This window comes from Cyprinodon tularosa, unplaced genomic scaffold, assembly GCF_016077235.1.
Source record: "Cyprinodon tularosa strain WSP-4 unplaced genomic scaffold, ASM1607723v1 ctg342, whole genome shotgun sequence".
In the NCBI taxonomy this organism is placed as follows: domain Eukaryota; kingdom Metazoa; phylum Chordata; class Actinopteri; order Cyprinodontiformes; family Cyprinodontidae; genus Cyprinodon; species Cyprinodon tularosa.
In genome coordinates, this window is record NW_024039055.1 from 608,649 (window position 1) to 634,731 (window position 26,083).

At 40.0% G+C, this 26,083-nt stretch overlaps 1 protein-coding gene across 1 annotated transcript; it reads left to right on the top strand.

Annotated features, from left to right (window-relative positions):
* Nucleotides 1–613: 613 nt before the first annotated feature.
* cenpf (centromere protein F) lies at nt 614–25,475 on the top strand. Its single transcript, XM_038294647.1, has 38 exons — nt 614–700; nt 1,954–2,118; nt 2,248–2,373; nt 2,607–2,677; nt 2,884–3,020; nt 3,095–3,186; nt 3,263–3,515; nt 3,597–3,799; nt 3,905–4,030; nt 4,117–4,245; nt 4,357–4,479; nt 4,567–4,702; nt 4,791–4,920; nt 5,268–5,547; nt 5,666–5,872; nt 5,987–6,195; nt 6,460–6,589; nt 8,929–9,207; nt 9,358–9,945; nt 10,097–10,249; nt 10,727–11,631; nt 11,983–12,194; nt 12,268–12,373; nt 12,457–12,526; nt 12,628–12,718; nt 12,935–13,182; nt 13,264–13,372; nt 13,465–13,670; nt 16,550–16,768; nt 16,925–17,068; nt 17,148–17,337; nt 17,417–17,514; nt 19,107–19,148; nt 19,247–20,299; nt 20,414–20,543; nt 22,263–22,967; nt 23,087–23,196; nt 24,561–25,475. Exons 2-38 carry the CDS (start codon nt 1,957–1,959, stop codon nt 24,738–24,740), a joined length of 8,352 nt encoding a protein of 2,783 aa, XP_038150575.1. The 5' UTR covers nt 614–700; nt 1,954–1,956; the 3' UTR covers nt 24,741–25,475.
* The last annotated feature ends 608 nt before the right edge of the window (nt 25,476–26,083 follow it).

A 26,083-nucleotide genomic window follows, 5' to 3' on the forward strand; every position in this document is an offset into this window, starting at 1 on the left:
CCGCCATGGTCTGCTGGATTTTATGGGTCAAAAGCACCAATACCTGGTTTAATAATCATGGTATTAGTACTTTTCATTTGTCAGCAAATAAACCTTGATCTAAACCCCATAGATCATCTATTGCTTGTGCACAGGTATGTAGTACTGATGCAGGATGGGATGCAAAATAAGCCAAAACAAAATACTGATAGCCACTGTATATAACATGGACATGCATTTCAGTAGACTAATATTTCTGTATCAAAAGATACTGCTTACTTTGTTTTGTGTAATTTTCTAACTTTGACAAACTGTTTTCATAATCTGTGAGGGGTGTCTATGCAACTGAAATTATTAAATATAAGTGGTACATCTTGGATATATTACATTGAAATACAGAAACTTAATTTAATACTATTTTTCCCCTTTGTTCAGTCTATATCGTGTTTTTAATTTTGTCTGCCTACTATGTATGTTTTTTTAGCACTGTCTGCAATATTTTGTGCTGTTTTCATGATGACAGATTTTTGATTCATTATGGCATACTGAGACCACATGGGGGCACTGTGGAAACACAGAAACAAATAAGCCAATCAAGTGCGGGGTCAGAATTATGACGTCGTTTGATTGGACCAATAGCCGTGTAGCTAAGGGGATATCCGGTCCCTGGCTTACAGTTTGAATTTTGTAAAGAAGCCTAACGAGAAGCCTCGCGCCCAAAGTAAGTTGAGTAAAACGTAACATTTATGTAAAAATACATCGCGTTATTGTTATTTTTAATGCATCGGTCTTTATCGTTGCCGCTAATCTTCAGTCTCTAGACTGATCATAACCCAAATGAAAGTTTTATAGTATTTTATATTCTCAAAAGTCAGTTTAGTTTAATTTCAACTGAATCAACGCTACGTGCTCCTTACCTTTTAGTTTAGGTTTAATTATGTTTTCGTTTTTTAAAATGTGTGTTCGGCTGCCCAATATGTTTGTGTTAATTTGCAGGATCTGATAGTGCTATTATTGCCATAGTTGTACCGGCCGCCACATTATAAACAGATACTCATTACACACCTCCACTGTTGTCTTTCTGGATTTTTTATTTTTTTTTTTTTTGCAATTCTTACTGCTGTAATTTGAAAGTAATAAATGTATTTTGAAACTATACACCTTAAGGAAAGAAAATAGAAGTTCTAAAATAAGTTTTTAACCATTTGTCTGCATTATGAGATAGATATTGATGGATCACTTTCCTGAATGGGGATGCAAGTCCGCCACCTAGTGGTAGGACTCTGTACAACATGTTTATTAAATATCTTCCTTAAATAAATATCCTGTGGCAATCCTGTAAATGTGGATTATTTTATTAGTAAACTTGAATAACCATTAAGACCTGATATGATCTAGATCTACCAATGTTTTCAAAACTTTTTTTAATAGAATTTACTAAATTGTGCTTTAAAGTGGTTGGGTCTGATCTAGGACATGATACGGAAATTAACACCTCTGTTACTTGAATTTGTTTTATGAGAGATAGTGATAATTTATGGAATTTCATATCATAATCCAGCATTTTAAAAGAAACAATGACTGTGGCAATGTGCTGTAAAGGCCATTTTTTTGCCCAAAATGTAGTGGATATAAGGTAACTTAATGCAGCCTTCAAATAGGTTGAAGAAATTAGATGAAAGTTTAACGAAATGCTGCTTGTAGTTGTAGCCTGGGTTGTCCTCACTTTACAGGAAAGCTGTTTCTGCAAACGAGCGAAGCCTTTAGGTTTGGTTAATGTCACATAATGGCAGCTAGAGGAAAGACTTGGATGTATTAGGAGTTAAAGTTAATTGAAAATAGTTTCATCAGAGGTTCTAGTACAGATAAAAGCAATGCTGGCTTTTATTGGTTTGACTAGCTGCTTATCTAAGATTTTTTTTTTTCTTTTTTGATAGATTTGTAAATGATTTTTGTCTTCTGATTTGGTTGCAGGCCATGAGCTGGGCGGTGGAGGAGTGGAAGGATGGACTTCCAGGGAAAGCCCTGCAGAAGATCCAGGAGATGGAGGTCCAGCTGGACAAACTCAAAAAAGAAAGGACACAGAAGCAGTTTCAGCTGGACTCCCTGGAAGCTGCGCTGCAGAAACAGAAGCAGAAGGTCAGTGCCGCTTTAGGAGAGGCTTTGTTTCTTTCACATCTTCTATGTGTGCTCCTTTAAATGGATGACATCTTTAGAATTTATGCCACAATAATTTGATGTAAATAATCTAAAAGCTGCCCTCCTCAGGTGGACAGTGAACGCTCAGAGATATCTGCTTTGAAAAGGGAAAACCAGTCGTTGGTTGAATCGTGTGACTCTTTGGAAAAAAATCGTCAGAAGGTTGTTCACGAACTTGGTGTCAAAGAGCAGCAGGTCAGTTCCTGACATAGAACAAAACACAGTCTGTATGGAGGAAAGTTATAAACTACTTAATTTCACCTAATTTTTCTTATTTATTGTTTTATGTTGCTATGTCACATAAAATCTTAAGAAATGCATAGAAGTTTGAATGTTACAGGTTGAACATGTGTGTAACGCAACCTTTCTGGGAGGAAGGCAGTAATTTGAACTTTTTCCTGTAACTCTGATTTATTTCCTGCGCTCAGGTGAGCTACCTGGAGGGTCAGCTTAATTCCTGCAGGAAGACCATAGAGCGACTGGAGCAAGAACTCAAGAAGTGAGTTTGATTAAGCTTTTTGTCACCTTTGTTTTGTTTTGTTTTTTTGAGAGAGGAGATAGTGGTGTAGAATATAACCAACTGAAAATCAATGCATAAATGGAGTATATGCTTTACTTTTATTTATACTGCATATGGCTGCTGTCATTTATAACAGTTTGTAATTATGAGATTATTATCCCTATTTTTGTGGAATAACTGTTCAGGTACAAAAATGAGCTGGATCGCTCTCAGCCTGCTGGCTCCTCCTCGCTGTCGTCATCCTCCTCTGACCTGCAGGCGTACAGCACTCCACAGAAGAGCTTCGCAATACCAGCACCCGTCCCTGCACATAGACAGCAAGGTACCTGTGTGCAGGAGCTTAATATTCTACCGTGAGACCGAGTCTCACTAATGTGTATGAGTGTTTTTTTACAGACAACAAACTGGATGACCTACAGGATAAGTTAAACCGTGAAGTGGAAGAAAGAAAAAAGCTGGAGAGTGAGCTTAAAGTGCTGCAGATCAAGGTGAGTTTCCTCTGAGTGTCCCCTTTTTTATTTTTCTATTTTCTTTCAAAGTTATAACGTGTCTCTCCTCCTCCAGCTGTTGAATCAGTCTTCAGTCAGCGTCAGCCACAAAGACATTGCGGCACGTCAAGCCGGATCGTCTATATTCCCATGGCAACAGCAGGATCAGGTCCACTGCCTGCACGCTCAGGATAAGACGGAAACTCCGCTGAAGAGACGTGGGGCGTCTCTGTGGGACGCACACGAGGAGACGCCAATCAAACCCAGCCATAGGATGAGTCCCAGTGGACCCTCCCAACACATGGAGCAGATGAAAACTCTCAACCAAGGTGGATTCTTGGGAATCTAGCAGGTTAGATATGACCTTCATGACAAATTTGATTAAATGTTTATATGTCTTTCTTTATCAGAGCTCCGTGGACGTGTGTCAGAGCTGGAGAGGAATATATCGGCTCAGGAAAAGGAGATCCGTAACAATACGTCAAAGCTGCAAGAACTCCAAGCGCACCTAAACCAGGCTCGTAAAGACCTGGCTGAGCGGGGCAGAGACCTGGCCAAGGCCGGACATGAGCTGAGTCAAGCAGCTGACAAACACCAGCAGCTGGAGGCAAAGGTACCATGGATCATTTCCTGGATACGTTTCTCTGCATAGTCTCCCTGGTGCTGAAATGATGGAAGTCATGCAGATAAAAGTTGAAAATGATCTGTGCTCTCTTAGTGTTCATCGGTTGAGCAGAAGTTGAAACAAGTCTCAGAGGAGATGAGCTGCCAGAGGCACAACGCTGAAAGCTGCAGACGAGCTCTGGAGCAGAAGCTCAAAGACCAAGAAAGAAACAGCCAAAAGGTGAAGCAAAAGCTTGAGGATTCGAAAAGCAAAGTTAATTAATGAATCGTTATTCAAACAAGATTATATTTCATTGGTTTGTGCAGGAGTTGGCTCAGCTTCAGAGTTCCAATCAGGCTTTGGATTTGGAGCTCAACCAGACTAGAACCAAACTCACCCAGGAGATCCAACAGGCCAAAAAAGACCACAATGTGCTCCAAGCAGACATGGAGAAGGTATCTCAGAGTGGATGTGTTTAAATGAGCTACTTCCACTGTTTCCTATTGCTCAGTCAGCCTGGGGATTCCTGACAGTCTTGTCTATTTTGCTAACTTACTTAATTTTAGATGCGCATACAGAAGAGTCAGATGGAGAGAGAGCTAGAAGAACAGAAGCAGAAGCTGCTGCGCTCAGAACAAAGCCTGCAGGCCGCTCAGACCAAGGAGCAAGACCTCCGCAAAAAGATGGAGGTAGGTTTGAATTCCTTGTTTGTTGCTCTGCTTGTGTCTGTATTATGCTGTAGTTTACAGATTTTAGATGCTTCCGCTTCCCTTCAGGAGCTACAAAAAGAGAAGAACTGTGTGACTGTCCAGTTGGACCGGAGCACCAGGTCCGTTTCTCAGTTGGAAGAAGAGAAGAGGAGCTCGGAGCAGAAACTCAGAAGCACCCAGGGGCTGCTGGAGGATCTGAAAGGTGCCAGTTTGTTATCAGCAGGAACAACACATCTGTTTCTGATGCTGGTGTCTTTGTATAAGTTAACTGTTTCTTTCTTGTACTTCAGCCAAATCCGAAGGACAGGAGGTGGAGCTGAAGAGGCTTCAGTCAAAGCTGGAGCAGCAGGCTCAGACGTCAGCAAGGGAGCTGGAAAACATGAAGAGAACAATTTCTGATGTGGAGTCCAGAAATGAAAAGTAAACCTGGTTTTAGTTCTCAGAAGCTGCATTGTTTTCTTATTGGTTGGTTAAGAGGGCGGGTCTTAAAGAATTCACCAAAATCACCCAATATACCTTTAATTATACCTGTTAGCTATGTTCCACTACATTAGTGGCTCATCTCCTCCATCTTTAATCTCTTTGCTGAAGTACCAGTGCAAACCTACCAGCACTCACCCCTCTGTGCTGTTAAAGGGCTGAATGTTTATCTACTTATTACAGATTGGATCATTTAGCTCCTTGATGTTTTGCATTGTTTCTAAAACTCTTGGCTCCTAAGGATCAAATTTCATTTATTTCATTGTTACAAATCTGTTGCTCTGCAGATGTCAGAATGAGCTCCAGAAGCAGCGGCAGGAGAGCGAGAGGCTTAGCAATAAGCTGAACGGTGTGGAGAAGGAGAGCCAAGAGCTGAAGAGCAGCCTCACTGGAAGCCAGGATGAGTGTAAGGCTTTAAAACAAGAACATCAGGCTCTGCTGGACTGGAAGAAGGACAAAGAGGACTTGATAAACCAAACTGAGGCTGTGCAGAAGGAGCTCACTGATAAGATCCTTACTTTGGAAGGCAACTTGAATCTGATGAACGAGGCCAATCGTGAAAATCAGGTAAGTGTAGTGGCTATACAATGTTTTTTTTGTTTTTTTTTCTGTCTCTGTAAAGAGAAAACCAGCTTTGTCCTTGATTTTTATCTACTATTTTTTTTTTCTTTTTGAACCATTGTAGAGCAAGATCTCCTCCATAGAGGCAGACAAAGCTGGTCTGTCAGCCCACATCGACTCACTGAAAGGACAGCTCCTCATCAAGAGCACAGAGTTGGAGGAGAAGGACCACCAGTACCAGCAGCTTCAGCTTCAGGTTACCGAGGCAGAGCAGAAACACAGCAAAGACCTGGAGAATGTTGGGAAGCAGCTCGCTCAGCTGGAAGGACAGGTGATTTAACACCTACACGCCTTCGATGAACACAAATATATCCCCTTATTTTAGAAGTAAGCGAGATGGGATTCTTCTTTGATCCTGTTGATTCCTTTTTTATCTGTAAAACAGCTCAATGAACTGAAGTCCCAGTTGCAGAGGGAAACCATTCGAGCTGAGCTTGCTGAGAAGACGATCTCTGAGCTTCAGGAGGAGCAGCAGGCAGCATGTGACCTGCTTCACTCCAAAGATCAGCTGGTGGAGCTGGGCCTGGCTGAGATCAGTCAGCTGAAGGAAAGCCTTGCTCAGTCCACTGCACAGCAGGAGAAGCAAAATGCCAGGTTGGAGCTTTGAATTTGTCATTTTTTAGTTTTTACAGGTTGTAGTTGCAGCTCACTGTGTTTACATCCTAATTATAGAAAAATTGCTTCCTTGATAAGGTAGACGCAGGGTTTAAAGTAAAAAAAAAAAAAAAAAAAAATCACTCCAAAATAAATTGCAGGTAGATGAATAAAAAAAGAATCGAAATCCCCCTTGCGTTTGTCAGCCAATGGTAGCAAAGGAGCTTTCTGAAACTCACACTTTATCACAACTCTTTCTTCCAGCTTTGTGGAGGAGAAGGCCGCCCTCCTGAGGCAGTGTGAGGACAGCGTTTCTGCAAAGGCTGAGGAGACAGAACGCATCAAGCTGCAGATGGAGGAAGTCCAGCAGGAGCTGCTGCTTTCCAGAAACAAGGTCTTTTTGTTTTTTTGGGATTTATTTTTAATCACAATTAAAGTTAACCATTCATTCCTCTAAACAGAAATTACTTTGCTGTTTTTTAAAATGGTGCTGTCTGCTTTAGGTCATTAATACATTATTGGGGCACCAGCTGCAAAGTTGTTGGTTATACACAACTACATAAACAGAATAAATGAAATGTTGGTTCTTCTATAATGACAGGAAATTCTCCTTTAGTAAATATTTATCCAGAAGTGCAGTCGACCTGTTTTTAAATGGTGATGTAACAATTGCAAGGTGAGTTTTTTTTCTGTTTTTTGTGGAGTGAGAAAAATATGCCTCTTTAGATGGTAGAGGTTGCACACCGTTCACCTAGACCAGAGTTCGGCAACCCAAACTGCTCAAAGAGCCATATTGAACCAAAAAAAAAATCTGTCTGGAGCCACAAAAATGTAAAAGTCTTAAATATGCCTCATATGGCAACACGGGCTCTAAGTGTGTTATCCCACTATAGAAAAGGACTATGTGGGCTTAAATGTATAATAAGCATTCATGAATCTATTTTTATCCTGTAGCAAATGTCACATAGTAGCTTGAGGTGATGGACGAGCAGTGAACACTCCCATTGCGTGCCGCTTCACCGCCCTTAACCGTGCGGTCTAGGTTTTGTTGCATTGATGAAATGATAGAAACACAATAAAGGAATCTCTCTATGGTGGACGTGTTTCTGTTGGGAGCAGCCGTATTGGATATGCAATTCACTTCCTAAATCTATCTTTGCACTCCTAATTTATCCAGAAGTTCTATGTCATTCCGGATTCATAGAACCGTAGTTACGGTAGTAACTTTCGTTTTGCAATCACACTTTTTATCTCGGTCCCAACTTGGTAGTCGGCTGCATATATAGCATGCCTCCCCTGGAAATGCCTTTCCAAATTTTTATTTTTATTTTTTTGACAACCTCGCATTGCAAAGCAAAAATGCAGGCAATCATTCCGCATTGATAATGGAAGCAAATGATTCGCTCCATTCTTTGAATCCTCTTTCTCATTAGCCATCTTCCTTTTCTTCCCTTTTGGAATCCATGGTGCGAGACACACCCGCAACTTTGTTTGTCTGGCACTGCGCCACGCTGGTTGCAAGCTATGACTACTGATCTCTGTGGCCCCGTCCACAAGAAGCCGAACCCTGGCCTAAACGCACACATTTTTCACCAAACCAGCCTCTCATCCATACGAAGCCGGCGTTTCGGGGTCTGTAAATGATTTTTTTTTTTATTAAGCCTTCAGATTTTGAAACGCCGTTTTCGCGTTTCCATCTTTACGCTCTAACCGCATTTTTTTTTTTTACACGCATGCGTCATAGTGTCTCCTCTAAACACGCATGCGCGACACAGTATCACAACAACAATGGCGCCGTAGTGTGTTGAATGGTTGCTGCTCATGCTACTCAACCGGCTGTCGGGCATACAACAGAATCTTCTTCTTCTGGAATATCTCCAGGAAGAACAGAGCAATTTCGACGACATAGTTCAGCACCTGAATTTGACTGAACCACGAAAATGGACCCGCAGGGCAACCATGTATAAATATTAGTGCGCATGCCCAACATTTCGTTGCCTGTTTTCGCCTATTTTTGCTTTGGCACCACAGCGCCACTTACAGGCCTGGCATACATTTTGCAGCGTTTTCATGCATTTGTGTGGACGATCATATTTATTTTACGTCTCCGTCTTTACGACAAACGTTCTGGAAAATATTAGCGTTTCGTGTTCGTTTTGACTTCGTGTGGACGGGGCTTATGGCTATAATGCAAATTATTGTTTACATTTATTTATTATACAAATGTTTACAGCACTGGAGACATAATTAATTATTGTTTAACCTCCTGCACACCACAAACAAAAACAACAATCGATTTTCTTTGAAAAAGCTCCAGGGAACCGCAAGGGGGCGCTAAAGAGCCGCATGTGGCTCCGGAGCCGCAAATGGCCGACCCCTGACCTAGACTAAAGTCTAAACCAGAAATACTATTGTGAAAAAGATGGAAAAGCAAAACATTAATTTCATGTATTTATTTTTGCATAGAAAAATCAACTTTCTTTAGTCCTTTTGCTGCAGTTTTCAAACTGATCTTTGCAGCTCCATCATTGGTCTGATTAATATTTTCTGTGGATGCCTCTAGTTTTGGTGGAAGCTGCACTTTTCTGTTTTTTAATTGTTGAGAATATATCAGATATATTGTAGTACACCGTTGTGTACTAAAAGGCTGAAGGGATTCATGGTAGTTAGATAAAACGGCTACTTTCAAACATAAAGGTTAAAACCAGTTGGGTTTTTCTGTCTGTCTCTAAGATCACTTCCATAGAGCAGATGCTGAAGGTGCAGGAACAGCTGGGGGCCGAGCTGCAGAAACAAATCAACACAATGTCCAATAAGGAGGAGGAGCTCATGAAGATGTCCGAGGAGAAATCGGAGCAGCTCAGACAGTCAGAGGAGCAGCTTAAAGAGCAGAGGAGCCTGAAAGAGGAGACGGAGAAGCAGCTCAGAGAGAGTGAAGCTCGGATCGTCTCCATGGAAGCAGAAAAGTCTGAGCTCAACAGTCAGATTGAAGAGATACAGAAAAAAGTGGAGGTAAAATATACAACATAATCTTTTTCTTTTTTTCTTTTTTATGGGTGTCTTAACTATTTTCTTTTGTATGTTTTACTTTTTTGTGAAAATGCTATTTTTTTTTTTTCTTGTCTATATCCTAAATTTTTAAAACTTCCCTTTTTTGTGCAGTTCCTGCAGCACAGTCAGGCAGAAAAGATAAATACTCTCCTGGAGCAGATCTCTGCTTCGGAGAAACGGGCAGCTGCAAACCAAGAAGCAGCAGACGAGGTTCCAGTTTTAAAGAACAAACTGGACATGGTCAATCAGTCCCTTGCTCACCTCAACAGATCTACTGAAGCTTTAGAAGAGAACCTCTGCTCTGCAAACGAAAAGAAGGCCGATCTGGAGGCCGCCCTGTCTGAAAAAACAAAACTCGTCTCTGCTTTGGAGGATCAAATCAAAAATCTGACTGAGAAGATGCTGAAAGAGACGGAGAGCCACAGCGCCAAGATTGAAGACCTGATCAACAGGGAGAGAATCCTAAAAGAGCAGCTGGAGGGTACCAAAAATTCCCTAGCAGCAGCCACAGCCGAGTCCAGCTCTCATCAGGAGGAGATCCAAACCATGAATACTACTCTATCTACCGCATTGCGCGGTTTGGAAGAGAAAGACAACTCAATAAAGAGTCTAAAAGAGAAACTGAACAGAGCAGAGGCTGAGCACAGCAAAGCCTTTGAACTTCTGAAGGAGAAGTCTGTGGCCATGAACAAAATTAAGGTTGGTAGTTAATAAAACGTCTGGAAAGGATGCTTCTCATTTCTGTCTTTATTTGAAATTGTGGTGCAGAATTCGGTGTCTTAACTTGTCTAAATAATGAAAAGTGTATTTATGTACAGTCATTTTTAAATTACACATTTACTGACTAAAGGTGCAGCTGGAAATGCTGCAGATGGACCTGGAGGACAACGAGACTGCCATGAACTCTGTGGAGAGTCAGGTGGAGGAGCTGAAGGGCACTAAAGCATCGCTGGAGGCCCAGATCTCTGACATGGAGGCCATGCTACAGGAAAGCAAAGCTCAGGTTGGTCTACTGATTTTAATTAAGCAGCTGTTTAGTTCGGGACATCATAAAAGTTCATCCCAACGAATGAGGTTTATTATGGAATGGTAGATTCATGTTTAAGGTCCTTCAATGGAGCAGCAAAAGTTTTTTTTTTTTTTTTACTGAAAGTAAACCAGGTTTTTTGTTCCTTCAACGCTAATAGATTTAGGATTGATTTTTTTAATATGTTCATAAAATGATGTTTTTGCCTCATACCCTCTGTTTACCTCCCAAATAAATAAAGCTTATCTATTTTCAACTAGTTTTCTTCCACCCAACTTTCCTTTAAGATTGTCAGCAGTTCTTTTGATTCTGTAAAACAACCTTTCTCAATAACCATGTAGATGCATCTATGTGAATGAGATTCAGCTTTAAGGAATACTGAATTTGGTTGCATTTTCGATCGTACTCTCTTATTTATTTTAGATTATCTGTTTTGCTGTGCTGCGTTTTCAGGTGTCTGTTTTAGAAAGCCGTTTAGATGAGGTCCAATCCCAGAACTCTATGCTGGAGACCAAATATGTGACAGCCAAGGAGGAGCTGCTGGAGAGGAGCTGTGAGATAACGCGCCTGGAGGAGGACGCCGTGAAACGGCAGCAGCTAGAGGAGAACGTTGCCTCTTTAGAATCCAAACTGAGTCTGGTTACTGAAGAAAATACAAAGTTAGAGGAAACACTGCAGCAGATCATCCAGGAAAAAGAGAGCAGCCTGAATCGGCTAAGTGAGGAGAAAAGCAGCCTTGAGGTTTCTTTGAGGCAGTTACTGGATGAGCAGAAACAAACTGCTACTGAAATAACCCAGGTTAAAGCTGAGAAGGAGGAGCTGCAGGAGAGGGTGAACAGCCTGTCAGAGGAGATCCAGCGACTCCACACTACTGTCGGAGAGTTATCTGAGCAAAAACAGGAGGCGGAGGCAGAGATTGATCGGATTGCTGCAGAGAGACGTGAGACTGAGTCTGCCTTCAGTCTGGCCACTGAGGAGAAAGCCCTGCTAAATGTTACTGTGGGTTTATTGAACAGTGAAAAGGCTGAGCTTCAGGAGAAGCTTTTTACATTAACCTCTGAGAAAGGGGACTTGGTCAGCACCATGAAACAGATGGAAGAAGAGAAGGATCAGCTGGAATCCAACTACAGTCGAGTCTCTGAGGAAAACGTCCAGCTGCTGTCAGAGATGGCCCAGCTGTCTGAGGAGAAGCAGCAGCTTCAAACCAGTGCTGAGAGGATGAAAGAAGAGCTGGCTTCTTTTAGAGAGGAGAGCAAGCGTGTGCAGTCCTCCCTGCTATGCTCAGAGGAGGAGCGACAGAAACTGAAGGAGCAGCTCTACGTGAGGGAGGAGATTATCAACCAGGAGAACAAAGAGCGGTATGTCTCTTAAATTTGGTGGTTTTCCATGAGCCATTAGAGTCAGAGAAGCACTGATCTACCTAATACCATTTCTTTTGTTTTTTATATATTTTTTTCACCTACTAGCTCCTGTTTTGACGAATTTTGTTTTGATTTCATTCCAAGGAATATGGGGTGTAAAAGAGTTCAAATTTTGCAGAGGTTTATAATCTGACAAACTTTTATGCAATTGAATGATTGTCCACATTTCTGGTTCATAACAGGAACATTAAGGCGATTCTTTACTTTTATCAGTTTAATAGATAAAAAAACATTTAAGTGTTTAACCTATTTAACCTGATCAATAATAAGAATCTGATTTTATCACAGGAGCCAGCAGTTTGAGACTGAGCAGGCGGAACTTCATCAGAGGCTCTCAAGCCTCCAGGCGGAGCTGACCGTACTCCAGCAGAACTATTCCTTACTGCTTGAAGAAACGGACCAACAGCACCGCCGCATACAGCAGCTTACAGAATCGAGGAAATGCCAGAATCCAGCAGAAAACCTCACCCATATTGGACCCAATGACCAGGAAGAAATGGGTGCGTATTGACTGCCTCATTAAAACCTGAACTGTGCGTCTTCAGTCCTGACCATTTGCTGTGGTCTGTCTAGTGGACGGAGCTGTATGTGTCGAACCAAACCTAGAACTGGACCCAAACATCATTACCAGCACAGAGTCCAATCCTCAGAGCGAGCCGAGCTCGGATCAGGCTTTCAGGTACAGTTTAGACACATGACTGCCAATCAAATGTTTTGTTTTTTTGCTAGTAGGTAGAAGATAATCTCTCTTTTCTCTGACAGTGAGAAAGAAATGATGAGGAAGGAGGAGGCCTCTGATCAGGAGGTGCTCAGAGATGAGTTGGAAGAGGAGGCATGTAAACCTGATATACAGAAAAAGCAACTTCACAGATTCAAATAAATATTAGAACTTTTTCATAATGGTGAGTCTTTGTTTTAATGTCGTCATCAAAGGTCTCTGGGGAGAACAGCGGTGCTGGTGAAGTTCTGGGAAGTGAGAATCTAAACTGTGATCCATCTTTCCCAAAATCCTTGAAATTCTTTGGTGAGTATCTAAAGTTAACGCCATGGTTTTGTTTTCTCTTTTGACTCTTGATTATCCCTAAAAACTGTTTCTTTTGTCCTTTCTAAAGTGTTCACACTTCAACCTTTATTTTCGTTTATGATGTAATGGAAAAACAAAAGAAGCGGAAAGAACACTTCCAAATAAAACCTTTTGCGTTTAGAAGTCACTGTATTTAAACCCTAATCTTTCCTTCAGGACTCAAGTCTTCACCAGTCAGAGATGGCATCAGCTCTAACACAGAAATTGGGAGTGAAGTGGAGTTGCTGCGCTCTGAGTTGGACCTGCTGACCTCGGAGCTTCAGCTGAGGGCAGAGCTGAGCTCAGAATTGAAAGTTCAAATTCACAACCTGGAGATGAAGGTTCATGCTGCAGAGGAGCAAGCTCAGGATGCAGCTAAACAGCTGAGCATTGCCCAAGAGGAAAAGAAGAGCCTTTCTAATGAGGTAGAAGGAAGAAATTGTTTTATTCTTTCATCCGAATCATAATTTTAGGATCCTAAAGACTTTTTCTGGTCTTTTGTTCAGGTGGCCCACCTGCTGGAGGAGAGGGAGGCTTTGACTCTGCAGCTGCAAACGTCAAAATGCCAACTGACTGATGTTATGGAGATGTTGGAAGGGCTTGAGATGGCCAAAGGTTTTTTTTCTTTTCTCATGTTTCTGATAATACTTTAGGGTATTTGATCATTCATTTATAGCATTGAAGAGATGTTTGCTGTGGTTCTGTAGGTGGATGGGATGAAAAGTTCCTTCAGCAGGCGAATGAGTTAAAGAGGGTCCGCTCTGAAAAGGCTAACCTGGAGAAGCATATCCTGGGAATGGAGTCTGAACTGGAGACCATGCAGGCAGAAAGGGACAGGCTGAAGGAGGCGATGGAGACCCAGAGGAAGACTTGTTCAGGATTGAAGCAACAGGTGGAAACACTCCATGTAGAGGTCAGCATTTTACTGCAATGGATCTGAGCTCCTTTCAGGGCTGGAAAACATAAAAATTCCAGGGTTTATTCCTAATTTATTCCCAGATTCACTGTAACCTATCATTTGAAGCTGGAAAATTGCCAAACAGGAAAAGTGATAGGACTGCAAAAGAATGGAAACAAACACATCTTCAGTAATTACAGGCCTGCCTCTCTGCTGCCTCAGTTGTCCAAAATTTTAGAAAAACTTTTCAACCATAGATTAGATTTATTGAGAAACATATTATAACTAGAAAAGACTTACACCTATAACAAAAAATCGTACATGATCTTGATAATGTCCAATTTTAATGAATTGTTTCTTGACATGAGGTCCATCTTTGGTAACAATTTCCTTAAAATCCTTTCACAAGTTTATAAATAAGGCCCAGCGTGTTCTGCTCTCACCTTCGTTTACTCAGTTCTCTTGTTCGATCAGCAGGTTTAGAGACTTCAAGTGAGGCACGGCTCACCTTTCCTGTATTTTTGACTTCAGTGTAATACCAATTGAATAATTCTGCACTTTTTTGAGTCCGAGTTTTAATAGTCACTGCTGCTACTCTGTGGTTTAGGGGGGATCTGCATGTTCCTCCAAATAATGTTAATGAATCCTTCCTGTATCCTGTTTATGATGTGGATCATCACCAACATTTAATAGACTGTTCCTTGGACTGAGTTACACCTTTGGTAGAGATTTCATCAAAATCTGTTCATACGTTTTAAGTTATCCTGTACACAGACGGACAGACAAACAAACTCAAGTAAAAACATAACCTTCTTAGTGGAGGGCCAACTATATGTGAAGATGGGTAAGTTTGAATCGCGATGCTAGGGTTTTTCCTGTGGGGTTTCGCAGGGATCTATATTGGGCCCAAAGCGGTTTAATTTATACATTTAAATATTTTATGTATCAAAGTTATGTGTTTTTAGCAATAGTCTCATTGAAATTATACATATTATTAAAGAAGTACTTAAAATGGATGAATACTAACAGACTATCCCTTCATCTAGATAAAACTACAATATTATTCTTTGGTAAACAGAAGAATTAGACCAAGTAATATATATTGATAGTGTTGTGATAGTCTGTGTCAGATATTAAGTTCTTATGGCTAACTATTGACGACAGTAAGCTGGAAACTTCACATTAAAGTTTAAATATTTTTTAGTATATAATATACTGAACTTATTGCATTTTCGCATTAGTTGTGCCTTAATTTACTTTATTAAAATTTGGGACAATAACTACAAAAGTCCATTACAGCCCCATGTTATGTTTTAGAAACGTGCAGTAAAAGTTATACATAAAGTACAGTCTATTCTGCATTCTAAAGTGTTAACATTTCTTGATCTAGTTTATTTGTATACTGCACAGCTATTCTATAAAGCCAGTAAAAAATACATTACTCTCTAATATTCAAACACTTTTTACACAAAGTGAATGGAGTTATAATCTAAGGGGCTGCGCTGTGTTGTGATTTTAAATTATATTAAATTCCCAGCCAGCTGGGACTTTAAGATGTCCATTGCCCTCCCCGGTAGGGATGGTAAACATTGTATTTAATCGGATATTATTCCGGCTGTTATATATTGTTTATGAGCACATGCCCTACTAGCTGTTTGCTAGAACAATAAACAAAATTGTGATTCGAGCTCAAATGTGGTCAAACGGATAATTCTGCACAAACATGGAATAAATTTACAACTTCTGTTCAAAATGTAAGAGTTTATTAACAAAAACTAAACTACTATGTACAAAGAATAAGGGGAAAAATGGTTGAAAAACCTATTATAGTTTAAGATGGCGCTTGTGTTTGAAAACCAAAATTTATCTAGAAGAATTTGGGATATGATCAAATTAGCTTTTCACGAATTTAAAGAAACTGGAATGCTTTCAGACCAATTTACAATGCAATCCATGAGGTGAATAGAACATTATTTGGCCAAATAATGTTTTATTAAATTATTTACTTAATCAGGAACCAGTAACCTTTGGTTAAATGATTCTTTACCCTTATCATAAAACACATGAAATGATCAAAATCATCAAAAGACATATTGTCTGTTCTGTCCCCCAATTGTTCCAGACCTGCAAGCCTTTTTGTCTTTTTTGAAGGCTTGAGTTTTCATCCAGGAGGATGTTAGTAGGCAGGCTAAAAGCAAGGCAGGCTTTATTGTCCATGCGGCTCACACCAGGGGATACTTAGGAGGCCTTCTCGTCAAGTCTGGCTCTGTATGTTCTGAAACTCAAGAGAAATGATGTTTGTTGTTGATCTAAGTGTTCTGTATCAAACATTATTCAGGATGTAATGGAAGCAAACCCATGACTATTATGGACTGAATGGGGGTGGGAGTAAAACATGTTCCTTATCCCACTCCTTTTTAAGCTACTTAATTTTTTGTATCTGAGTTTATTTATTCATTTTCAAGCTGCACTGTACAGTGCATATATACATTTAGACAACTTGAGTTATCAGTTTTTTTTCATACATTTTTTTTTATAATTTGTACCGTTTTCTAACGTCCGTATCAGACATCTGTCCAACATCCATTCAATTTTGCCATCTTTCATCTAGTCGTCTATTTATCACTTACAGCACTATTCATTTACTATCCCATCATCCATTTTCTTGTACATACGATATAATTTTATTTTTTTGGGGGCATTTCTGTCAATCTTTCATCCATCTGACATTTTACCCCCTTCAGGTATCGGCCATAAATTCAGGTTCTTTGTGTTAATTCAAAGGGGACTTTGAAATTAGATTGACATTTTTGACATAAAATTGTGCATATGTAATTCTTGTGTTGATTGTGACCATCACGATTATGTCATTTTCCCATGCTTCCCCCCCCCAGACGACCCAGCTGAGGGCTGAACTTGTGTCCTGCACCGAAGACAAAGAAGAGTTAAATCAGTCTTTAGCACAGTGGAGAGATAAAGTTCACAGTTTGGAGAAGACCAACTGTGACACCAGAAATTTAATTTCCATCCTGGAGGTTGACATCCGGACGGGAAGGAAAGAGTATGAAGCTCTTCAAAGCAGCATGAAGGGAGTGGAGGCAGAGAGAGAGCAGGTACTAAATACTTTAAGGAATTCAGAGGTTTGTTAACATTATTATTTGTGGAGTTCATGAGTTGAACAATCTAACAAGATTTTGAAAAATGTAGATAAATTGTTTCTATTTTCAGTCTTTTGCTGGTAAAAGCTGATCCTTTACCCTTTCACAAAGCTTTTGCAGCAGGTTTCAGCCCTGGAAGAAGTCATTTCTAAAGAGATCGGCGAGAAAGAGGAGCTGCTCAACCGTCTCAGTGAGATGAGAGAAGATCATACCTCTACCAACCAAAACACTGAGTCCATGGCTGGAAAAATCCAGGTCAGGGAGAAGTTGGATCACTGAGGAGAAAACTAGAAGCTTATATCTTCAGGTCTGACATTTTACTGCTTTTCTCTAGGCTTTAGAGAGGGAAGTCTGCAGCCTTTCCCAATCGCTGGAGTCTTCTTTGCTAGAAAAAGGAGAGATTGCCTCTCGGTTGAATTCCACTAATGACGAGGTCCAACAGATGAGGACGGGCATCGAAAAGCTCCAGGTCCGCATCGAGTCGGATGAGAGGAAGAAAAAGAAGATGGGAGAGTTACTCAAAGGTACCAATTAGAAAAATCAAGAACACAGATCAGCTGCCTTGTAAGCTGTTGGTCTAAACGTGTCTTTGTTTCTCTATAGCTGCTCAGATCAAGTCTGACTCACTGCAGGATCGCATTGATGCTCTGGAGCGAGAGAAGGACGAACTGGAGCAAAATCTAGAGGACGCTGTGCTGCAGGTTAAGAAAACTTCCTGGTTAAGCAAACATGCCTGATTATTTACTTTTTTTTCACATATTTTATTACAGAAATGGACTTCAAGATATTTTATTTGTAATTTGTGATTGGCCAACACAGCAGTGTGCATTGTTCACTAGTGTTCAGAGACCTCCAAGTTAATGTTTACATCTATTCAAGGAGAAACGGAGAAATTATGAGTTGAACCATTGGAGATCTCTGATCTTTCAACAGGACTGGTAAAAGCTATCAAACCAGGTGTCTCATTTATGAAGCTTATACATGCGCAAAACAGGCCCTGAAACTTGCCGCCAGCTACACAATTGTGATCAATATCACAATGGAAAAAGAACATCAGAGTAAAAGCCGGACAGATATTTAAACTTTTCCTCACCTTGACATTTCTCTCCCGGTGATCATCTGGATCGACTCTCCTAACTGACTCTCTGCCTAAAGCCACTTTTTAGGAATAAAATAACAGAATTTATCCATAAATCTGGTATATCACAGTTATAAGCCCAATGCTGTCAGACTCTGAAGGCTTCATTAATAACACTTCCTTCCATTTACTGCTGCTACCTACCACTCATATTTATCAGGATCTCCTCCTTATTGATCAACACATGTATTTATTTTTTTGAGTTTTTACAGTACTAGTGGCTTGTTTTTATGGACAGTAGGCTGACAGGAAAGGGGGCATGAGAGAGGGGTAGAGACACGCAGGAAAGGACCACAGCTCAAGGCCTCCATCCATGAGCCATGCGAGCCAACCACTGCGCCACCAAAGCACGCCCAACACATTTATTTTTAATACTGCTTACTTTCTACTGCTGTAAAGCTGTGCTCTGAACATGAGGTGGAGCCTCACTCTCAAACGTGGAGCACAGCTGTGATCCATTTAAACAAATTGCTTGATTTTGTGTGATTTTATAAAACAAGGTTTTATTTTTTTTGCCATACTCCATGTTTCAATGTTTGGTGTACAGAGTGGATCCTACACAATGTCTTATAAATGAGGCCTGAGATGTGTTCTCAAAGCCTACTTGTTGCGATGATAGAAAGATAAACGAAGGAGAAATTTTACAAATTAAAATCTGAGAAATTACTATTACTAATATTAGGGCCCCTTTAATCTGAGTACCATAAATAAACCTACCTCAGAAGTCAAATAATGAGTAAGTATTAACTGTGCTTGGTTAAAGCTTGTTAGAAATGCAGTTGTTTTATAAAAGCCTTACAGGTTTTTGAACGGCATGAAGGAGCAAACTGCTTTATGATGGATTCAGATTAACCCACAGGTCAGGAAGGAAATTTTTTCAAGCAGGGTCGGTCTATAAATCAGCTTTCAAGGTTGTTCAGCTCTAAACACTTCTCATTTCATCACGTGGGAGTGAAAGACCTCAGCACAGCATCAAACTTACCGATAAACGATCACATTAATCAGAGAAGCAACCAATGTCTGAGGTGGAACACTCTAAATGCGGTACTTCTCCTAGTTTTTCAGACTGGTTGTGACAGAACAGTGTGCATAAGTTAGTGTGGAAAGGCTTTATCAAGACATGGATTAAAGTATTCTTCATCTCCTTTCACACAGGCTGAAACGGCAAAAGCTGAGCTAGAAGAAGAGAAGAGAAAGGTACCCTCACACAAGGGAGGAAATGCAGTTTTATTGGGGTTCTAGGCTTTTTCCTCATTAAAACCTGTCCTGCTTTTTGTTTAACCCCATCGTTCTAGGTGGAGGAAGAGAAGGAGGAGCTCACTGAGAAGCTATCTGAGCTCTGTGCTACGCTGGAATCCCTGAGATCTGAGAAAGCTCTTTTAGAGATGGAGCTGGACAATAAGAACATGGAGATAGAGGAGCTGAAGGCAGCTAGGGACAAACTGGAGAGGGGACTGGAGAAGGCAGAGATGGATAGAAGAGAGGAACAGGAAAGGCAGAAATACAGACTGAAAGAGATGGAAAAATTAACAAGAGAGGAGGCTGAGAGACAAAGTGTGCAAGTAGGAGACCTTCAGGGTAAGCTGGAAGCTTCTCTGCAGAGAGAGACCACCCTCGAACAAAAGTTTGCAGACTCTGTACGGGAAAAGGAGAAGATGCAGTCAGCGATGATAGAGTTGGAGAAAGAGAAACAAAGTCTGCTGACCTCTCAAGATTTGCAGACAGAGATGGAAAGGGAAAACACTAACCTGAAGGCAAATGTAGAGTCTTTAGGTGAAGAAATCAAGGATCTTCAAACACTTTTACAGGCTAAAGAGGAAGAAATCCATACTTTGGAGAAGGAGAAAGGCCTTGAGGCAGAGCAGAGGCAAGCTTTAGATGAAACCATATCATCAGTCAGGGCAGAGAAGCGACAACTGGAGGAAAGAAGGGACCAACTAGAACAGGAGAGGGATGAACTTCAGTCCACTCTGGTGTCTGTTCTTCAGGAGAAAGGAAGACTAGACCAGGAGAGAACAGAGCTGGATGAAGAGAGAGTACAGCTTCGGTCAAAGGTCTCATCTATAGAAAAGGAGAAACAAGACCTCCAACAAACCCTCTCCTCATTAGAGCAGGGCAAGCTGAGGTTAGAGGCTGCAACACAACAATTACAGTCCTCCCTGATGATGATAGAGCAAGAGAAGAGCAACCTATCCTCAGCTCTATCTCACCTGGAGGAGGAGAAGGCGCAGGAGAGTGGGGACAGAGAGAGAATCATACAAGAACGTCAGACTCTGCAGCAAAAAGTTGCTTCCATGGAGAAAGAGTTGGAGACGTGCCAGCAGTCCATCTCACAGCTCAGTGAGCAGGTATGAAGGAGTATCGATCCGAAACGGGTCCTGTCTGTTTCACATAGACAATGTGTGCGTTTGTTCACAATACATGGTACTTTATATTCATCAATCTCACCTCCATTATTCCAGGTCTCTGAGTTGACGTCCAGCACTGCTCGTCTGTCTAAAGAGAGAGACTCTGCTCTGAGCAAAATCAACCTCTGGATGAAGACCTGCAGGCAGCTGGAGCAGGAGAAACTCAACCTCGTGAACAGCTCAGGTATGAACACATCTATCTTTTCACTGTAAACAAGGGGCATCTTAGTAAATCAGGTGGACTTTAAAATTCAGGGTTATTAGAAAATTAGAAAGTAGAGTTTATACACTACAGATTTAGTACACACACTGTTAATGTTAGCATTTCCGTTTCTTAGCAAGTCTGGAGTATTGGACAAGATGAAAATGCCTTAACACTATAACTTTTGCATGGATTTCCTGTAACAATGCGGTGTAGCATGGAGACCCGCGGGTTAACTCTAGAACAGGGGTAACCAATTAAAAATCAGCAGAGTCCGAATAAAGAAAATCATCAACCAGTAAAGGTCCGGACATTTTTAATGACCTGTTACTTTAAACAGAATTTAACACTGAAGTAAAATGAGGTGTTTATGCATCCATATTATACATCGAGTACATCGAGTTTGTAAATAAAAAAAATACATAAATAAAAAAAAAAAATAATAAATATATATATATATATATATATATATATATATATATATATATATATATATATATATTAAAAACAAGGGAACATTTTAAAATCTAAAGCGTTTTTTGAGGTGAGGTAGAGAAAAACTTCCTGATTTACATGTTTTAAAAAAACACCTGAACTGATGAGAGCAATGGGATTTAAATCAGGGTTTGAATGGAGACAAAGCCGTTCTCAAGCACATATCATTGTGCTCATTCTGAGCCTGGATCCCTATTTATTTTTTATGTTTATGGTGGAAAATCCTGCTTCACAGCAGCAGGTTGAGGGAAACATACGCTAAATGTTCAGGCTTCGGTCCGGCCAGGTCAAGATTGCGATCACACCTAACATCGAAAAGAACGCCGAGAAGATACGTTTTGTCAACTTAAAATATAGTAACAACAGATCGGTAATTACAAATCAGAGCATAATTCTTATATATATATATATATATATATATATATATATATATATATATATATATATATATATATATATATATAAAAAAACAACATGCTCTCCTCGAGCTCCGGGGATAAGTCAGAGCTTAGCAAGACGGGAGGAGGGGGCTGTAGGCTTTGCTTTGCGCAGGAGGTCTGGATGGCTATGGGGCGGAGCGCTGTCGAAGGATGTGGGATTTCGGGGTAACAGGAGAAGCGGCGCAAGTGACATTTAGACACTGTTGTCAAACAACATGTAATTTATAAATGTTGTGAATCAGGTTGAGTCCGGATCCGAACCGCGGTCCGCTAATCCCTGATCTCTGCTCTTGTACAACATAGAGTCCTTTGGATTCAATGTTAGAGGAGCCAAATTACAGAGAAAATTATATGTTTTTAAAAAGCTTATGCAGATTAGTTGGCAGTAAGATTTAAATATCAGGTCCCTACAAACAAAAAAATGGTTCTTAGATTAAATCTTTTAATGAAATCTTAGTGTTAGATTAAATCAACAATGACAGAACTGTTTATAATAAGTTAGATTATTTTCATTGTTTGAAGTTTCTTTCACAAAAAGGATGAAGTAAATGACATTGGGTCACACTAAAGGTTAATTTAATTTAATTCAGCTGAAACTGATGAACTCTGATTACAGCTGATACCAGCTTGTATCCTTCCTCTTAACTTTCCCCAAAGGATGTGTAGAAAATAAAAACAGAATAATCCGTAGTTTAAGTCAATTTTAACCAAATGATGCCAACACATCAAACCTTAAACTGTTCTTTAACCCGTGATCTCATTTCAGAAGGGGATAGTAGCAATGAGGAGTTACAGGCTGAGGTGACCCAGCTGAGGGCGGAAGAAGAGGATAGAAAGAAAGAACTAGAAGAGCTGAAGAGCGCCCTGAAGAAGGAGAAGATGGAGGCCGAGAAAAGACAACAAAGTTTTATAGAAAAAGACAAAGAAGTGAAGGAGCGTACGGCTGCCCTGAAGGAAATTAGAAGGGAGATGGAGGAGAAGGAAAGAGAGCTAGAGGGGATCAGAAAGGAGCTGGATGAAGTTAACAGGCTTCTGGAGGAGAAGAGCACAGAGGCTGACGAGAGCATAGAAAAATACTGCAGCCTGCTGGTTAAAGTCCATAAGCTGGAGGAGAGCAATGATGTGCTGAAGTTACGACTGGAGCAGGTTACTTCAAGCCGATGTCCTAACGAAGCCAAGATCCCCTCGGAGACTCGCCGGTGTTCAGCAAGACGTTCTTCCTCTAAACATCAGGAAGAAAAAAACAATGAAAACACAGAGAATGCAGTTGTTCATACAGTAGCAAGCTCTCCTCAGGGATCCTTTCAGGGGAAACGGTGTCATAAAGAAATCAGTGACAGAGACAGTGTCCAGGAGGCGCTACACAACCTGACAAAGAAGCTCAAAGCCAACGGCATGACACCCAGACCAAGAGGTGAACAGCAGGATGAAGAGTTCAGACCAGAGGGCCTGCCTGACCTGGTGCAGAAAGGTCAGGGTTGCGTAGTTTCTTGATGAGTGCAGAAAATCATTGAGGTGTTTCTCTGTTTGCTTGGCCCAGCCTCTAGAATCAGGTTTTTATACTTTACTCTTTTGACATATTTTGTTCAGGGTTTGCTGATATTCCTATGGGAGAAGCCAGTCCATATATCATCAGGAGGACCACAGGGCGGCGCTGCAGTCCTCGGCTGGCTGCAAGGCAGACTCATGCTGATATAAAGGTGAGCAGCTGTCCATCAGTCTTCCTCTTCCTCCCCCACACAACAGTATTCCTCTGAAAACCAATCGGATCGGTTAAAACAGATTGGAGCTAATTTTAAAGGTCATAGCTTTATTAAAAAGATTTATTTTTTTTGTTCAAAATAAACTCATTCAATCAACACCTATGCAGAATAAAATTGTTGATTTGCTGAAAACAAGACACAAATATTTATTTCACACATTTTGACAGCTCCAAAATATATAAATATTTACTTCTGGTTACCTTGCATACATTGATAGAAAGGATTCTACACTAATAGGAATAGTGGGTTTTAATCAGGTGAAATGGATCTCAGACCATTCCAGATCAGAGTAGATGGAGCTGAGAAATGGCTTCTTCTCTGCATTACATTTCTCAAAATTACAGCCAAAAATAATAATCAAGGCTGGACATCAATCATGCTTTTGAGTGTCTGTCCTGACTTTAGGAAAGAAATGGCCTCAGAAGCCGTGGTAGCTTTATTAACTTTTTATAAACAATGATCTCTTTCCCAAAATGGTATTTATTTTAACTGAATAAAAGCCTCCTTTTTATTGCATCCTACAAAGTAAAGTTTAGTTTCAAAAAAATATGTAAAATTGAGCTATTATTTATAGATTTAAAAACCATCTATCTAGAACAGGTGTCTGCAAGTCTGGAGCCACAAAAGCCCCTTTAGAAACTCATCAATGCCTCTTCATCACTTTGGCTAAAAAGGAGGAAGAACAAGCAAGTTTTTTTTTAAAAAGAAACATATTTATCATTTTTACACCAAGTATACATATAAAAAAAGGCCAAATCTAATTATAACAAATGTTTTTGATCTTTTTCTTTGTCATAAATGTTTGTTAAATATATTTTATTTTTCTAATAATTTGATGTTTGCTGCTGTAAACATGTTTTATTAGCAGGATTGTCCATTTTCTTTTCGATTTACAAAATAAACTGACTTAAATTATATCATAAATATATTTTTTTACGTTGGCTTTTTTAACATAACTGTAAATGTATCACTAACCTGTTTTTTCTATTTAAAAAAATGTAAAGATGGTTTTTGTGTCTAAACGTGTTTTATGTACAGATGTATGGATAGATAGATATAGATATCTAGATATTTAGATGGATAGATTGATATTTATAAAGGGAAAACTTAGATTTTTTTATTTTTTAAAACAGAATTTTCCAAAAATACCAGCAAACCTACTGACAATGTATTTACTCTCTTTTTGCAAGTTTTTTCCTTAATTTCAGTACCTAAATAATGAAGTGGCACTGTCACGCCATTTCTGACTACCACTGTTAAGTGAATATTTATTTTGAATTCTCCTTTTCTATAACCCTCAGGTTTTGGGGCCTATCCAGACTCCTCCTGGTTCATCAGCAGAAACCCCTGGCAGGACACGCATGCCTCTACATAGCGAACAGAAACCTTTGCATTCTCCACTGAATTTAGAGATGGAACCAGAAAAGAAGCAAGTTTTAGTTGAGCAAACAAAACAAGGAGAAAACTGTCATGTTCAGTAGATCACTGCAAACACACAGAAATACACCAGGGTCCACATGTTAAACTTAAATCACGGATCTCCTTAAAATTTCACCTAGAATTTTGTATGTAGCACCTCAAATGTACATTTTTATTAATTTTAGTTTGGTGAGAAGGAAACTACACCTTTTACCTTAGCTGAAATGGATTTTCTGGCTATTCTTCTTGCTCTGTAGAGCAAGAGGCAAACCAATCGTGGATAGAGGAGTGCTAATGATCTTATTTTTAATAAGATCAATCGTATTTATAAAGAATCCCATAAAATTACAGCAAGTGGAATGCTATCTTTACCCTCAGTACCGCCACCACCATCCTCACCTCCCGTTCAGTCACCTGGAGGGGGACTGCATGCTGGATTGGCTGGGACTGGTCTAAAAGACTTGTATGAAGGGTATTTCACAGCAACACCAACTGCAGAAAGAGGCTGAAATAGCAGAAAGGGGGTCTGTCTGAACAAGTCTGCTAGACCCTGTAGAGCTAAGGGTTTGAAATTCTGCATCAGGTGTAAAACTTTGGTGAGTTAGATCTGGATGGGTTCTGCTGTCATCATGAAGATAAAAAAACAACAACTTAATTTTGATCTTTCATATCAGATTAACTTTGATTAGTAACATCTCTAGGTGTTCTGCTGCTGGGCTGGGGTGAAAGTATTTACTGGAAAAACTTGATTTTCATATACACAAAAAAGTATATATTCTGAGATAAAGATGACCACAATTTACTGCAGAATAAGGAATAGTCATTAATAAGACACTATCTCCTGCATTTAAATTACGTGCAATAGACAGGGCTGCTCGCTCTCAACCTTGCGCAGTCAATTCGTGCCAACCCCCTTATACAGGGATACATTACTAAAGGGACTATAAATAAAATTTCTTAATATTCGGATGATATCTTACTGTTCATAACCAATCTTCATCGTACTATACCAACATTCCCCAGATACAAACTCTGTTTGGCAGGTTTTCGGGTTATAGAATCAAGTGCTCTAAGAGTGAACTGATGCCAATTAAGCACAAAGACTCTTCGATCTTGGAAAGTATGCCATTTAAAATTGATAACAATAAATTCACCTATCTTGGAATAGACATTACTAGGGACTTTAATTTGCTGTATGAAGCTAACAAATATCCGTTTCATAAGATCAAACTTGTCACTCCAGGTGGCTAAAATTTTCATGTTCAGTATTGTTCTGTCCTATATCCCCTACTGTCTTACAACCTGGTCACAGGCAAATAACTCCACACTAAAACCTTTAGAATCTCTTTACAAACAGACTAACAATTTTGGGTTATATATATATATATATATATATCTTTATGCT